The 16,878-nt window shown below is 39.4% G+C and overlaps 1 protein-coding gene across 2 annotated transcripts; it reads left to right on the top strand.

Annotated features, from left to right (window-relative positions):
* The first annotated feature begins 4,437 nt into the window (after positions 1–4,437).
* Positions 4,438–16,812, top strand: LOC117533301 (rho family-interacting cell polarization regulator 1-like). 2 transcript variants are annotated; one of them, XM_034196973.1, is made up of 17 exons: positions 4,438–4,593; positions 7,921–8,008; positions 8,434–8,567; positions 8,687–8,765; positions 8,884–8,907; positions 8,986–9,039; positions 9,628–9,777; positions 10,162–10,225; positions 10,310–10,353; positions 10,442–10,567; positions 11,223–11,371; positions 11,499–11,607; positions 13,689–14,294; positions 14,502–14,746; positions 14,913–15,003; positions 15,381–15,474; positions 15,575–16,812. In XM_034196973.1, the coding sequence occupies exons 3-17, from the start codon at positions 8,476–8,478 to the stop codon at positions 15,643–15,645; spliced, it is 1,998 nt and encodes a 665-aa protein (XP_034052864.1). In that variant the 5' UTR covers positions 4,438–4,593; positions 7,921–8,008; positions 8,434–8,475; the 3' UTR covers positions 15,646–16,812. The 2 variants fall into 2 exon arrangements, with proteins under 2 accessions (XP_034052864.1, XP_034052863.1); XM_034196972.1 differs by having other exon boundaries at positions 10,162–10,353.
* Positions 16,813–16,878: the final 66 nt, after the last annotated feature.

Here is a 16,878-nt window from a genome sequence, read left to right as displayed (position 1 = left end):
CCTACCATAGCCAATAACAAATGAATGTAACTTATTTTATTTGTGTTGTTCATTCATATCTTATTTTACCTTAACATTTATTTATTTATGCATTTTTTTAATCTCTCCAGTTTTAAAGGATATTTTTGGTTACTGTCCTATAGTATACATTGGAATGATTTCAAACCTGTTTCATCCCAATAATTATAAAGGAGTGCCTTGGAAATATGTGTTTACATAAATTGTGACCAAACCGTTTGAACTTAGACTAAAGTTAACTATCTAAACACTCAGAGTCCTTTACCTCACTGAGCTGTAGTATCAGCCTCTCAGTCTGACTGGAGAGGACTCTCCCTCCACATCATTGTAGAAACATCTTCTTCTTCCGTTAGAGCAGCTAGCACCAGATATTTAATCCACAATGTTAGCATTTTAATAAAGAAAATGTAAATCCTGATTTTGACGATTGATAATAGTGTGATTTTTAAAAAAATCTGAAATGTATTAGTTGAACTGTAAGATAGTTGCCCAAAGTATGTCCTGATTTGTTCACACCACAATAAATAGTCTTTGGTCCCAGAGGTATCAATTATTTTCTTGTTTAAAACTACTAAGTCCCATTATGTTAGCTTTCATTCAGTAGACACAGCAGCTTCACACTTGCATTAACCCTTATGTTGTGTTCTGGTCTCCCGTGACCCGTTTAAATTATATAATAACCACGCTCTAGTTTTTTTTATCGGAACAAGGCTTCATGATATCCTCCACAACAGCAATATAAACACTACAAAACAGATTTTGACAATTTTAGCCAAGTCTGATGGTTTCTAAAAAAAAGTGCATAATTTGGTGTTCGGGTCTGGGGAGATTGTTTTGGGTGACTATTGGGTCAAATTTGGCCCAATAAAGATTCATCTTTGACATTAGACACCCCACCCCCTTCATACACTAAAAAAAAATTCTCGCAACATGCACCTGGTCTCCCCTCCCTTTGCCCCCCACGGGAACTCGACCTTTCTCAAAGAATATGTACACTAACACTTGAACCTGAACACACATATGCACGTGTGCAATATGTGGTGTAATGTGTTTTGGGCCATCAACAATAAATTACAACAGGATTGTACGGTTATGAATGCATTATAAGTTAGTTGTGATGTAGTTAAAACAATATTGGATGATAGTCTTTTTTTTGGTGTGTTTTGGACTGAGATAAATCATGGGTCAAAATTGCCCCGCGAACACCATGAACGGTTAAGGGTTAAGACCCCATTATTGGCTTTTACTGATACTGTTCACACAGTATCGGTGCTACTGAATCAGGGCTAGAGAATCCCTTTATTGTTAACCAGTTTCTAAAAGATGTAACTGCCTTTAGTGAAAAATACCACAAACATTAAACCGTGGGACGTGGATATCATAGGCCTGTTAAACTCAATACTTGGTGTTTAGCTCTATGTCTTTAATGTCATTCCTCTGTAAAATGGTTAGCTCCATGTTTTAGTTTATCCTGACAACACGGACATTTTGAGCCTTTTAGTGGTTTCTGAGGTTTGGGAACCTCCTAGTTATGAAACAGTTGTAGAAGTTGCTGTAACTTAAGCTAAAGCTTACTATTGTTACAGCTGACTGTGAGAGATATTGCTACTTTGTCTTGGATAATATGTCATTTTGAACTTTTACTGGAAAATGTTTTTGTTAGTTAAACTCAATATTTTCTAATCAATATTATAATTTCAGAAAGTTTTACCTAAAGGAATGTACATTTGATGAAGTAAAGATAACTTCCCTGTTTTTAAGAGATGAAAATATGTATTTGGACAACAACTACAGCAAAAAGCTATACAAATCTTTGCTTGAACTAAATGTTGTTTACATAAGTAAAGATCTCATGTTATACACCTTTTCAGGTTTATTAAAATATTTTTGGAGACTACTAGAATACATATTAATGTATAAAAACATGAACATTTGGTTTTTGCACAATAGGTAACCTTTAAGTAAAGGATCTGAGTACTTCTCCCAACAGTGTTGATATGATGTTAGCTGTAAACTAAATGACGCAGAAACAAATTTACCAGTATCGCCAAGAACCGTTAAAATAGGTAGCTAGTTAAGCTAGTTAGGTTAGGTGGTGACAGCATGCTATCATGATTTAATTTAGTAGTGATAGTTAACTTGAATGTTACGCTTTTCTTTCGTCCAGTTATATTTAACGTAACCTCCCTCTGAATCATTGTTATATACACACTTTAAAAAGCGCAGTTTATTTTCAGCCGGCAGCTATTTAATGAACTAACCTAGGAAATTAAAACCAGCACTCTTGCTTTTTGCCAGCTGCTACGTCCTGTTTTGTAGGAGCTCTGGAGGAGAAAGCGCCACATGCTGTCCTTCATCGCCGCCCCCTCCTCCCAGGCCCCGGCTCAGACAAACTAGGATCAACGGCCCCCAACACCGTGCACCGGATACATTTAACTTCCTGAATGTAACCTACACGTTTCACCGGACCACCCCTGGGTGTCGGTTGTGTTTTTGGGAGACGCTGACACTGTTTCTCCCTCGGAAACTCAGCATGTCCGTGTTTTTCCGTTAGATTCACCACGGCGTCGCCAGCGAAGCACAAGCAGCAAAACAGTGACAGACTCAAGACATCCTTGTTGCCACAGCAACTAGCAGAAACATGATTTCCGGTTTTAGGAGCGACATTTCAAAATAAAACGAGTGATTTCATTTGGTGTTACAATGAAGGTTTAATTTACAAAGTGGCCACAGGTCTTCAATGACATCCACTTAAACACAGACAGTGGCAGAACTTCAGTGTTAGTATTATTAGATCATCTCAGTGCCGTGTTTGACACTGACTGGAAAACTGGGTGGGACTTTCGGAAACAGTTCTAAATTGGTTTGAATCCTACTTAAACGACAGAAACAACTTTGTTTCTGGTAAATACACATCTGAGTTGACAAATATGACGTGGGGTTCCTCAAGGCTCCATCTTGGGGCCTCTTCTGTTTAACATCTACATGCTACCACTGGCTCAGATAATGAAAAATAACAGAATAAGTTACCATAGCTATGCGGATGACACCCAGATTTACATAACAATTTCACCAGGAGACTATGCTCCAATTCAAACACTGAGTACATGCATTGAACAAATCAATGACTGGATGTGTCAGAACTTTCTCAGATTAAACAAAGATAAAACTGAGGTAATGGTTTTTGGAGCCAAGGCAGAACGTATAAAAGTTAGCGCTGAGCTTCAGTCTGCAATGTTCAAAACAACAGATAGAGCCATAAATCTAGGTCTAGTCATGGACTCTGACCTGAGTTTCAACAGTCACATTAAAACAATGACTAAATCAGCTAATTCAGAACGCTGCTGCTCGAGTCCTCACTGACACTAAGAAAGTGGATCACATCACGCCTGTTCTGAAGTCTTTACAATGGCTTCCTGTGTGTCAAATAATTGATTTCAAAAATATACTGCTACTGGTTTATAAAGCATTGAATGGTTTAGGCCCAAAATACATTTCTGACCTACTGCTAAATTATGAACCATCCAGAACTCTCAGGTCTTCAGGGAGGACTAAACATGAAGAAGCAGAGTTCAGTTATTATGCTCTTTTAATGTATATTTTATTATCTTTGCTTTTTAATGACTGTTTTTAAATGCCATTTTCTTAATGTCTTTCATTTTTGTAAAGCACTTTGAATTGCCTTGTGTTGAAAGGTGCTATATAAATAAACTTGCCTTGCCTTGCCTTATTTCATATCTATTTGATTACAAATATTTAAAAAAAACATGCAGATATGGTCAGGTAATTTATCAAATGTGACTTTTTACAGCAATGGTGGAAAGGCACTAATTACACCACTCAACTGCTGTTATTTTGTGTTACATAACATGGGCGTTTTTATTTCATGGCACCTTACACTAGCCTACACTAAAGAGGGGATATAAAGTAGCTCACTCTTACGAAACCACTATATGTATTTGATGATTACAGTTATAGGTATTTTGCAGATAATCATGAACTACTGTTATTTAAGTTATCTGCACTTATAATAAATCACATGATGGCTTATTATGTGATTTATTATGTGTTGTTAGGCTACAGTAAATGAATAATTTGTATACAAAATAAATAAAAAAGCTCTATTGACACCAGACAGAACAATAAAAAGGCATCTAACGTGTCGCTGCTAATTATACAAATATGTGGAAGAAAATACATGTATTTTTTCTTTCTATGAATATTGATTTGATTTTATAAATTGTATTTTTATATTGTTACAGTGAGCTCTAGCATATCTTCCATTTTATGTGATGCATTTTATGTTTTCTATTTCATATGATTATGTTACCAAGGGTGTGTCTTATTGTAGTTATTAATATCTGCGTTCACTTGTGCGGCTTTTATGATGAAAACCTCCCACCGGAAGTTGTCTTTGGTAGTTTCTGCCACTTTGACGGTGGACACAAAAAAACTGCGAATCAAGGAGAGGGACAGCGCCCAGAATAACTGTAAACCTCTGCAAACTGTGTAGAGCATCGTGTTGGAAATGAGACCCCGGTCGTTTTCTCCGGTGTGTCGGACATTTAATCAGAGGTAAGAGGATGCTTTTAATCGACAAGGTCACAACAACAAGAAGATTTTTTCTCTACATGGTCATGAGTCCGTCCGACCAAGTTGCTTTCCTGTGATGTTATCGAAATTATATTCACCAAACTGGCTGTAATTGGTTTTAATCCGCGTATTTCCTTACTGCTTTTCTGGTGTTTTGTTGTGTGGACGGACACTTTCAGGCAGCAGGGTATTGGGGGTCCTGGTGTGGACGGGGGTGGACTTTTTTGTGGCCTGTGATGAGCTCCGGGGGCTGGGGTGGGATATGTGCGGAATACCAAATCTGGACGACACAGGTTTTCTCCCTAAATTAGCTTTTCTGAGCCCCATCCTGTGCTGTTTCTACTTGGAGTAAAGACCGTGATGGATGAACGTGTTGATCCGCCTCAGTGGCCTGCTGCTGCCGCCGGGTAATCCAGTAATCTGGAGTAGAAGTGGTTGCTTTTTATTGTAACACCATTACCCCTCATCCTCCTCCTCCTCTTCCTCAAACACACAACAAAGTATGGATGTACCCGGGTCTAATGGGGTGTGAGCTACGTAGTTATTTATATCTGCACTAATGCAACAATTGTTAGTCGATTAGTGGATCAACTAATCGTGAGGAAATTAATCACTTCCAGTATGTCTAATCTCCAAACGTCACATGCATGACTTTCTTTCACCATTTTGTATGATGACAGGCCAACAATGAACACTTGGTGGGATTTAATCTATTTGTGTCTGCAACTAACAATTGTTTTGTATTAGTTGATTTGCTGATTGTTTATTAGATTAATAGTTGGATCTTTTGGCCTATGAAATGTTCGAAAATAGTTTAAAACATCCATCCCAGCTCCTCAGAGTCCAAAGATGTATCTTTAGATGTCTTGTTGTATTTGTTTATTCTGAGAATGTGATATAAAACAGAGAAAAGCAGGACATCTCTATATTTGAGAGGCTAAAACCATTAGACATTATTGCATAAAAGAATTACTTCAACAATGTACAACATAGGTGGGGAATATTATTATTTATCAACTAATAAAATAGTTAGCCTTTAATAAAGTCATGAGTTGCAGCCCTTAAAGTAATCAAAGGCATTATTCTTAAACTGCAACTATTAGCTGATTTATCTTTCAGATGATCCACTAAATAATAATCTGCAGTTTTTTTGATAATCAGTTGATTTTTCAAGCAAAATCAACTGATTATTAAAATTATTAAAATTCAACTCTCACATATGGAGTTTTCCTACTTTTCTCTGTGTTATATCCTTCTAATCTGAATATCTTTTGGTTATGGACTTAATGAAACTGGGAAGGCAGTTACTGTAACAATTAATCGAATAGATCCAATAATTGGCAGATTATTTGATAGTACAAATGATTGTTATTTTCAGCCTGATCTGAGATGGTTGCAGGCCCAGACTTCTTACTGAACAAGACTGCATGTGCTTGTGAATGCAGTGAGAGCACCAAAGGCTTTTTTCAGACAAAACTCCAGTCTTGTGAGGTGATTGGAAACAGTGTCCTCTTTGTTCCCGCCGCTCTGAGGAGAGGATTAATCCAGTTAATGATCTCTAATGTAAGGGGGGGGGGGATACAAGCACATTTGACCGAGTAGTAATTGGCATTCAGAATCATTAATATTACTGAAGGCCGCTGAGCTATTTATGGGTGGGTGGGAGAGTAAAAAATGTGTGTATCACCATTGTGACTTTGCACTTTTAAAGCTGTGCCCACCCCAGGGTGCAAGGCACAGTCCAGCACAAGCCATTAGGCCATTTTGGATAACAGTGTTTGGTGTTAGGGCTGCATGATATAACTTGAGACACATAGAGAGTGTACCCAGTTCCGCTTTTCTAATATATTCAGTATAGTGCTAAATCAGGATTATAATATTAATCTGAAACTGTAACTAAAAAAAGCTGTGAATGTATTAGTAAACTGAAACCAAGCAAACATCATTGCCTGGTTAAAAAACGATTAAAACAAAAATCAACGTACATTTATTTCAGTTTTGTAACTATTTATTTGCTGTAATAATAAAGACATTAGCTAAAGATTTGATGTAGCTAGCGGATTTGTTCTTTTAGCAAACACACTCTGAAAACTAACTACAACGAAACAAAATGGAAAAATGATTTCAGAGCTATTCTAATATTGGCTAAAACACTAATAATAAAATATATAATCGTTACATTTGATCAGTTTACATTTACTTTCAACTAGTTAAAAAAAATCCCTTCGTGCATTATAGCAATCTTTCCTGATGTGTTCATCGTGAGAGTTGACATCATGATGCTGATAAAAAAACAATATGTGGTGCAGCTGTAGTTGTTGGTGTGTTGTTTTTTGACGTAAAGGCTCTCTGGTATAGCATATTTTCTTTGCCTCGTTCTGACCCCTGAGCAACTCCAGTTAATCCTCCCAGTGTGCAGCTCAGATTAGCAGTTTAGCCGAACCCCCGGCATGCTACACCCCGAGCCAACGTCCAGGAGAACGTAGAGTCACAGCAGGGAGTTTACAGCTTACTCTCATGTCAGCAATGTTGTCCCTAACAAGCTTTGATCAAGTAAAACCATTATCTGTTTGTTTCTTTTGCAACAGGTGGAATATGTAATCCCATATGTTTATAAAATCTCTCTTGATTTTGAGTTTGGTGTAAAACAATGGGCTCTGTCCTGTGCTATGGGCTCATTCACAGATCCCATGTGTTAATATGGGATGGTTTCCTGCTTGACAGCTTTAGTTTGCTTTAAATCTGTAATCTCTTTTGTGACTAGATAAACCCATGCGGGACCCTCTCTTCCTATAGTTCCCCCTGTCTGCTGTTAATCTGCACATTTACTGGTTTATCTTGGAGTAAAAAAAGAGTTTTACACCCTGGCACCAACAGCGGAGGGATAGTTTTTATATTCTCCTTCCAAACTTCTGTGTAGAATTTCCTGTGTAGAGTCAGCCATGAGACTTCCTGTGCGCTGCTGCTGGATGTGGAGGGGGTGGAGAAGAAGGAAAGGAAGGGGAAGAGAAGCAAAAGCAGACTGTGCTCCTTCATGTTGTCCGTGGTGGCCACTGTGGTAGCTGCGTGTCTGTCGTTCACAGTCTCAGACTTTTAAACAAAACAATGTGGCCAAAACCAAGGAAGTGAAAGAGTGTGTTTCCAACCAGCCCCCCCCCCCCCCCCCCCCCCCCCCCCCTTTCACAATTTTTCTTCCTGTGACTTCTGTAATTATGAGAGTCCTTGATAATCACAGAGCCGGAGCACTGTCAGGTATGAAGTAAAGTGTGACATTTCTGTCCTTAATGTCTCCTTTTTGTGTAATTACAGGACATGTCCTTGGGTTTGTTGAAGCCACAGCGCTACACTCCACTCTCCAAGCATGCTAGAATAGTGACAATCTCTCTCCACTCTGCAGGTGAGCAGAAATGTGTCTGTCTCGCTCTATGTCCTTGCCATCATTGTAGCAAAGTGATAAATAAAGCATGATTTTAAAAAAAGAAAAAAAAAGCATTCAAAATAGAATAGACTCACGTAATGTTGCTATTTTTATTTGTTTGGACTTTATGATTAAGGATTAGCCTATATAGGATTGTTAGTTTTTTTTTATCAAAAACTTTAAATATAAATCCTATCAGTATGATTCTAGTATGTTTAAGTGCCTTTTTAAGAGTTTCAATCATATCTTTAGGATTATGAGGATAACATTGTGTATCACATGGCCTGGATGATATTTCCATTTCTTCCCATGCCAGTTTCCTTGCTGCCTATTTTGAATGTGCTTCTTGAAATAACCCTGAAGGTCTTATCAGAAACGAGCCCATGTTCCTCTCCCTCCCTCAGGCCTGTTTGATCCTAGAGAAACGTGCCTTGTAAGGAAGCAGGATGTTCACAGGCTCCACCAAACAGCCACCCACTAAAATCCCGCAGCCCGAGCGGCTGGACGAGGTCTACGCTGCCTTACGGCGAGGCTTACAGTGAGTAAACACAACGCAGACTCTGTTTGCATTGAGTCCACGCACGACTGACAGGTGGAGTGAATACGTCTGCTTTTGTAAATGAGGACTAAACAGTAATGTGTTTGTGTTGTTGTTAGGTCGTACCTGCAGGTCCACCAGCTGGAGCTGGACAGCCTGGGTCAGCAGTCACGAGAGAACAAGAGGAACGGTCGTCTGGTGAGAGCTCCTCTAGTCAAACCAGTCACTCCAGCCTGACCTCCTTTCAGTGCCAGGCTGGAAGTCAGCATGTTAATCTGACACTTTGTGATGCTAAATGCTTTATTTTGTTTTGCAGGGGTCTTTGTATGAGCTGGACAAGGTGAGTTTCATTCACACTGAAACTGTAAACAGATAAAAGAAAGACGTCCTGTATTATCATTCCTTTCTTTTTTGATAGCAAGTGAAAGCCATCGAGAGGTTTATGCGCCGACTGGAGTTCCACCTCAGCAAGGTATGTATACATAAATACATGATTAAAAAAATAGATAATCTTTTACCTTGATGCTGCACTAATCAACATTTATATTAAAACAATGGACCAAAGGACTGCACGATATTTCCCTCAGGAGTTGGTGGAGAAATCAGAGCTAAAAGAGAATTAATATTGGACTCATTAGATGGACACAAACACGACTTTAAATTAATGCTAATGTTTCATTTATAATGGGATATTGTGTCAGTGCTGTTAAAAGCTGCCATTGCTCAGTAGAGTTATTTCAAAAAATATATATAGTTTTGCACATCTGATCTTTTTCATTAAATGAAAAAATGAATGAATAAAACTACCACTATTTCAATAAATATTGTCAAAAGGCTTTCTTATAATTTGTTCTGTAATTTTAAAGTTTATTTTCATCCTCAACTATTGAGTTACACGGCCCACTATTCTTGACGTTGAGAATAAAGAACAGTGCAATCATCCATTGTTTCCTCATGCCTATTGAAAGTAGTATGTAATGTCTTGTTTTTGTATCGTGTCTTGTGTGTTCTCTGTTAAGCTCTATACAAATAAACGATATTATTATATATGCTTCTGCAGGTAGAGGAGCTGTACGATGCGTATTGTATACAGCGGCGACTGCGTGACGGAGCGAGTAAGATGGTGGCGGCCTTTAACGTGGCCGTGGGCAGCCGGGAGGCCAGAGAGAGCCTGAGTGAGGCCAACAAGGGCTACAGAGAGTGCACCGAGGTGAGTGGATGTTTTTTTCATTTTGGTGGCAAATGGTAGCTTTGTGACCTCCTTCTAGTTCCTTCATTTTAATATACATTCACAATTTTGTTGTCATTTATTATGTTGTTTATTCTGTATATACAACATTTATTTCATGTCAGTGGGTTCTGGGATCCCTCCTTTTGTTGCTCTCCCTGGGGTTTCTTAAATGTTCCCATTGATTGTGGGTTGTTGTGGGGGGGTTTTCCTTACCTCTGCGAGGGTGTTGTATGCTGTACAGTCTGTAAAGACAAATGTGTAATCTTTGACATCAGGCTATATAAATCACAGGTGATTGATGTGTGCTGTAAATTCAAATCTCTGTTAAATTATTCAAACCGATGCCTCCATCTGTCCCTGCAGCACATGTGCTCCCTTGAGAGTGAATTAGAAAGCCAGATGGGAGAATTTCATGTCAAGATGAAGGGTGAGTCACTTTCTACCACTTCCTATTTTCATCCGCTCTGCCTTCGCACAGTTCTCATTTTTCTATTACTTTTACATGTTTCAGGCCTCGCTGGCTTCGCAAGGCTCTGTTCTGGTGACCAGTATGAGGTAAGAATCATAAGCACAAGGATGTAGCTACAAATTGTGACAGAGTCTGTGTTTGCTGAATCACATTCACTGTTTTTGGTTCCATCAGGTCCTAATGCGCTATGGGCGTCAGCGCTGGAGGCTACGAGGCCGCATGGAAGTCAGCAACAAGCAGATATGGGACGGGGAAGAGAACATCTTCCTGCCTCTCGTCACAGAACTGCTGTCAATCAAGGTAAGGAAATCAGATTTAAAAAGGCATGGCTAGCGTTATTCCTAATGTTTGTCATTGTAAACAATTCCAATGAAAACATTCAAAGCCACAAATTCAAAGTGTTATTTTTAAAGAGGCTAAATATTTACGTTAAACTGATGTGTTGCTTTTAGCAAATGTGACTCAAACAGCAGTAACTTTATCACATTTAGTGTGAATTTTTGTTCAGCTGTGCATAATACACATTTGTTTCTTTAGTGTGAATTTACTCAGCAATCTTGGAGGATTTGATGTGTCATTAAAAAAGGCCTTTGCTAAAAAGTGGCTACACGAGACAACAACATCCCACTGTGACTGTTTTATTTAATTTATAACATTTGCATTTTATCTCTTGCGAATGCATATAAAAAAATAGAAAACGTTTTGTTTATTTGCTTGGCACAGAGTTAAGCTTTTCTGAAATAATCTCAAATTCAACATAACAATCCCATGGATTAACTTCGTCATTCCTTAGGCAAGGCAAGTTTATTTATATAGCACTTTCCAACACAAGGCAATTCAAAGTGCTTTACAAAAAATGAAAGAGATTAAGAAAATGGCATTTAAAATCAGTCATTAAATTAAAATCAGTCATTAAAGAAGTTCTCGCTGAGGTGTTCCTGTTTTGTTTATCCAGGTGACAGAGCTGAAGAGCCTGGCCAATCACGTGGTGGTGGGCAGCGTGTCCTGCGAGATGCTCGACCTCTTCTGCCCGCTGCCCCAGACGCTCGCCGTGGACATCAACGACCTCGGGACGGTGAAGCTGAACCTGGAGGTCACCTGGAGGTAATTAGACGTCTAATTGGCCCTTTTTATTATTATAGTTCAACACTTTTACCAGTTTTTACCAATTGTTCAGGTGTGTTTTGTTCAGTTTCTCACCCGTTGTCCTGCTTTTTCCTTTGTCTTTTAGTCCGTTTGATAAGGACGACCAGACGTCCTCCACCAATACAGTCACCAAGCGGCTGCTGTCCAATCAGAGCCCTCCTGACACGCCCTCTATGCGGGAGCAGGTATTTTATGTGAGTAACATTAACTTTATTCACCTTAACTTTATTACATTTTTTCTCTTAATGGCCAATCCTGGCCCCTGTCGTAAACCTTTAACTACTAGTAGTTGAAAGTAACTAAGTACATTTAGTCAAGTACTGTAATCTAGTTACATTTTGAGGTACTTGTATTCTGAGTATCCCTATTTATTGACACTTAACACCGCTGCTAAAATGTTTTACCGAAACCACTTGACATGCTTATATAATATTATATTATATATATATATATTATATATATATTATGCTTATACAGTGCTTATACAGTGCAATAATGGTACACACCTTTGATGCTTAAGGTACATTTTGCTTATAATACTTTTACTTAAGTAACATTTTGAAGTCTGGACTTTTACCTCTAATGGAGTATTTTTAGAGTATAGTATTACTACTTCTACTTGAGGTAATGATGTGAATACTTCTTCTACCACTGTTTGCTGCTATTCATTTTTACATCATATAGACATTGTATATTTAATCCTCCTGATGGCCATTATTACTGTCATTTCATTGGCTTGTTCTATTTCAGCTACTCCCCCACTTTTTTGTGTGTAGCGGTAGCTCTGATGTGTGTGAGCGTGTTCGCAGAGCGCTGTGTGTGAGGACATGTGGCTGTGGGAGTGGCGTAGCTAATGGGCGGAGAATGAATGATAGCGGTAGCGCGGCGTGTGACAGCAGCATGTGTGAGCAGAGCTGTGGCCCTTGTAGCTGTTTAATAGTGGTTGAGTAGAGCTCCAATATGTCCCTCCTCTTCCTCACCTCGCTGAAGAGCACGCCTCAGGGCAGGCCCAGGCCGAGCCGCTCGCTGGTGGAGGCGCTTCACGAAGTCATGGCGGACAGGACGACGTCCTTACGTTGTGAATTGAGCCGCACTACACCCAGATTCACCTCAGTACAGTCGGTGTGTTGGGACGTAGTTGTAGTTTAGTTCATAGTGACCAAACTGATAGATGATTTATATTAGAAAAAAATGATATTTAAAATCAAAATTGAAAAAGACAATCACAGACATTTTGTCAGATGCAACGTGATTATATTGTTGTTGATTTTGATTATTTAATTCAAAACCAGATCATGTGTTCTGTATATATGATTATTTTTTCAGATTTTTAGGGCTTACTAAATGATCAGGGCATTTGTCAATTAATCGAGTGACTACTTACATTTTTAAGGGGGGGAATTCAAGAAAACATTGATGATCTTGATTTAGTGTTTAAAATATTAACAATCATAGCTTTACCCAAATTGTTTATTAACAGTGCCCACATATTGCATTAAGTACAGGAGCTAAACATTTTTATATTTGTAGTTTATAGTATGAGGGAGAAAGAGGCCAGATCTAAGATTTAAGCAGCAAATGTTTGATGTGCTCAATTGATAAATCAAATCAATGAATTATTTCTGTAATTAACTTTTTAGTCAAAAACATGTTTTATGTCCCCTCGTCTTTTTTGTCCTACATGACACTGGATATTTCCCTTTAGTTCCACTTCGTATTTTTATCCTTGCCCATTACTAGCGTCTCTGATCAACAGTTAGAGAACTGGATCAAGGAATTTGTCTGTTTCATTGATCAAATGCACTGCATTTAACATCTGAAAGGATTTGTCAATTAATCAATTGAACAAAACACCATCTTTTTGATAATCGATTGAGTGATTTTAAAGCAAAATTGGAAGTTTTTCTCATGAGAGATGTTCTACTTTTCTCTGCTTTATATCATACTCATAGACTAGAGACGGATAGGAAAAGCAATGGCATGAAATCAATAACAGCCTCACATTTAAGAAGCTGGAATAGTGAAGCTTTGACAAACTTCCCCTTGGACTCCGAGACATTTTTCACAATTTTCTTATATTTTATGGACCAACCATTAACCCATAAATAATCTGCAGATGAATCAATAATGAAAATAATCTTTAATTGCAACCCTAACGCAATTACATTTTTCGTGATGTAATTTCATAACCAACATGCACTTAAAACCTGTGATCCTGAAGTATGTCGACATACCTTTGGGCCTTTAGTTAATGTCCTCCGTGTTTCCTGTCTAGTCTCTGCTGAGGCGGCAGGGGGAAGTGGAGAACGGCACCGTCTGGTCCAACTCGTCTGAGTCCTCCGATGACTCGTCCAGCCCGGCGCTCGCTCACCACGCTCAGAAGCTCACGGCCTCCAACATGCTGCAAACCACGCTCACCTCTCAGCTGTCCTTCACGCCACACAAGTCCAGCGCCTCAACGCCGTCGCTCTCCTCCAATCAGGAGGAGGACGAGACCGAAGCCGGGGAGGTTTTCTCTCAGACGGACGCGGTGCCAAACGGCCACCTGAAGACTTCCTGCTCTCACAGCGATGACTGCACCGCGGCTGATCGAGCGTCACTCCAGTCAGCGGACCTCTCTGAAACCTCGGCAGACCTGAGCTGCTCCTGCCCCGACGTGTCCTCTGTACACGCTGTGTCCACTCAGGATTTGTCTGAAAGTGGCGTCTCACATGTGTGTATTTCAGCAGAGGAGGTAAAACAGTCTGAGGACTTGCCAGTGCAGGCTGGACAGACTGAAGCAGAAACAAAGGGCAGCACCACTGAAGCAGCAGAGGACGAAGCATCAGAGAAACACAGTCAGTCCGTCCAGGAGTCCAAAACACCGCAGGACCCTCCAACGGTGAGCTTCATTCACTTCATTGTTTTTGTGAAGTTTATTCTGTTGGTGATTTTTAATCAATCAATCATACTTTATTTGTATAGCAGTTGTCGTACACGAAGGGTAACACAGAGTGCTTCGCAAAACAACAAATCAAAAACTTAACATATAACTAAATAAAAAACACCTTATACCTTAACTTTAAACACTGCTTTGTTTTCTCCGTAGGTTCCTTTTCCAGTTTCTTCTAGTTTCAATCTAGAAGTTGAGACGGCCCTTGAAAGTTTCGACTTTCTCAACTGCTCTGACCTCGAGGAAGATGAGGAGGAAGAGGGAAAGGAGGGAGGAAATAAAGAGGTAGTAGAAGAGAAAAAGGAGGAGGATGCTGCGCAACCTGAAGAGAACCAAATCAAAATGGAGGAAGAGAAAGTGGAGGAAGAAGAAAAGGAAGAGAGATTTCACTCTGGAGGAAGGTCAGTGTTAGTGATCATTGCCTGCTGCTCGAGCCTGTCAAGTATTTGGCAAAAAAAAAAATCTATTTTCATTCTATCCTGAATCTTGGGTTTGAATAGTTCCCTCAGTGTCTGTTATGGTGTTTAATTTTGACTCACCATGTATGTCCCTGTTGTCTCTCTGCAGCGATGACGAGGAGGCTGACGGTCTGCAGATCCTTATGGAAGCTCCCGAAGGATTCAGGAACTCAGATGAAGATCGTTTCTCTGAATCACAGGTAATCAAAGTGTCCGATTAATGTCTTTTTTTTGTTCATATATTAATTTATCATAACTAACTTCAAAAGTTTCTAAAAGTCACCATCATTGCCCATATGATTATTTCTATTTAGGTGTTTTCAACTGGGATTAATTTGCATAAAGTGTAGTGGTTGCGTTGCAGGCACAAGAGAGAGGAGAGACACTGGGGTTACAAAACTCTGAGCAGCATAAAGAATTATTATTATTATATTAAAAATAAATCCCTGAGGATCTCATTAAGTGGAAGAATGCGTAACTAATAGATGGCTCTGAGGAAAACGGCTCCAACAATGATACCACTGTGAAACATGTCTGACGAACTTCAAAGAGAAAAACATGTTTTTTTTTTTTAAAGGAGTCGAGCGTGGAGGACGTGCAGGATCTGTGTCAGATAGAGATGCCCGGCGAGAAGGAAGATGACAGCGAGAAAAAGGGAGAAAATCTACCCGGTGAGAGGAGTTTGTAAACAGAGGCTGCAGCTGGTCATGTGACCACAGCACTGCAGGCGAGAGAGATGTGTTCATTTCCCTCCTGTGTTCGATCTTTCAGGAGAGCACGTGTCACATGGCCAGGAGGAGCGTCCCTCCTCTCCCAAACAATTGGCTACTACCGTCTTCTAAGGACACGGAGGAGCCTCAGCTAAACCATTTATCCCACTCTGATCTCCTCATGCCATGGATGTTCCACTTTCTGCTCAGACAAACAAGCTCGTCCTCTCGGGCCGAGTTTGTGCACATATTTGCCTTGTTCTGACCAAGAGCGATAAGCCTCCAGGTTTCTGCGTTTTGAAGTCCCTCTTCAAACGTCCTTTTCCTTCAACATGAACTTCATCACGTTGCCTGAGTGAAAGCGGGATACCACTTAGTTTACACTTTAATAAACTGTTCCTTTCATGTGAAAATGTAATGTCCAAAACATTTCAGGAACAGCTTTAAGCGGCCTTGTTTTTCGGCTTTATTACAGTGCATATTTTGAAGTAATCTAATTTTTTTTTAATGGTTTTTAAGTTCAAGGTAATAGAGTTGTTTCAATCAACAGAGTAACAAACAATCACTTACTGAGTTGCATTCAAAACTGTCAGTATTTGTGGATGTTAAACTACTTTAAAGGTTATGATTTTCAGTGTGAAATCAGTGTAAAGCCCAGAGCTCTTTCCACTATGTGAGCATGTGATGTCTAAAGATTTACATTTTGTGCTGTGGACACAATCTCATTTACAAAGCGGGATCTTTTAATTTACGTATCATCGAGAGTTAACTACTCAAAAGTACACGAGAGCAGAATTTACATTGAACCCAGGAAGATAAGTAATATAAGGACTGAATAAAAACACTTTAAGTTTCTGCTCAAAGCTCATCTGGTCCAACATGAAATCAACCTGCAGTGTAAACTATATTTAAACCTGCATGTGTAGCTGCCTCACACTGCCAGCATGTCTGTATAGAAGCGTGTGTGCGCCGGCTCCACTGCAGGCAGCCATCAGGTCTGCAGCTGTGTACAGAAGCTGCCTCATGGGGGCGCTATAGTCCTTCAGCATCATGCTTTACGTTGTTCTACAAAAGCCTCGACATTCAGAAAGTGCCTCAAGTGACAGAGATGAAAGGTTTTAAAATGCCACGACAGGAGAGATCAGGCTAAAGATAACAGTGTTTATTTTCTGAATTACTTTAAGAGTGTGCACAATAAGAGATATTTACTGTTTCATATAAAGAATTGTATATGTCTTGAAATGTTAAAATGTTTATGTTCAGAAATGTTTAAACTTTATAAAGGTTTCTTTAAAATGACCAGGTCTGCTGTTGTGTTGAATACCTGTTTATCTCTGGGTTAGTACAGAAAACTTCACAACAACA

The sequence above is a fragment of the Gymnodraco acuticeps genome, unplaced genomic scaffold (assembly GCF_902827175.1).
Source record: "Gymnodraco acuticeps unplaced genomic scaffold, fGymAcu1.1, whole genome shotgun sequence".
NCBI lineage: Eukaryota > Metazoa > Chordata > Actinopteri > Perciformes > Bathydraconidae > Gymnodraco > Gymnodraco acuticeps.
Note: the sequence above shows the minus strand (reverse complement) of the source record. Positions and strands in the feature narration are given on the sequence as shown.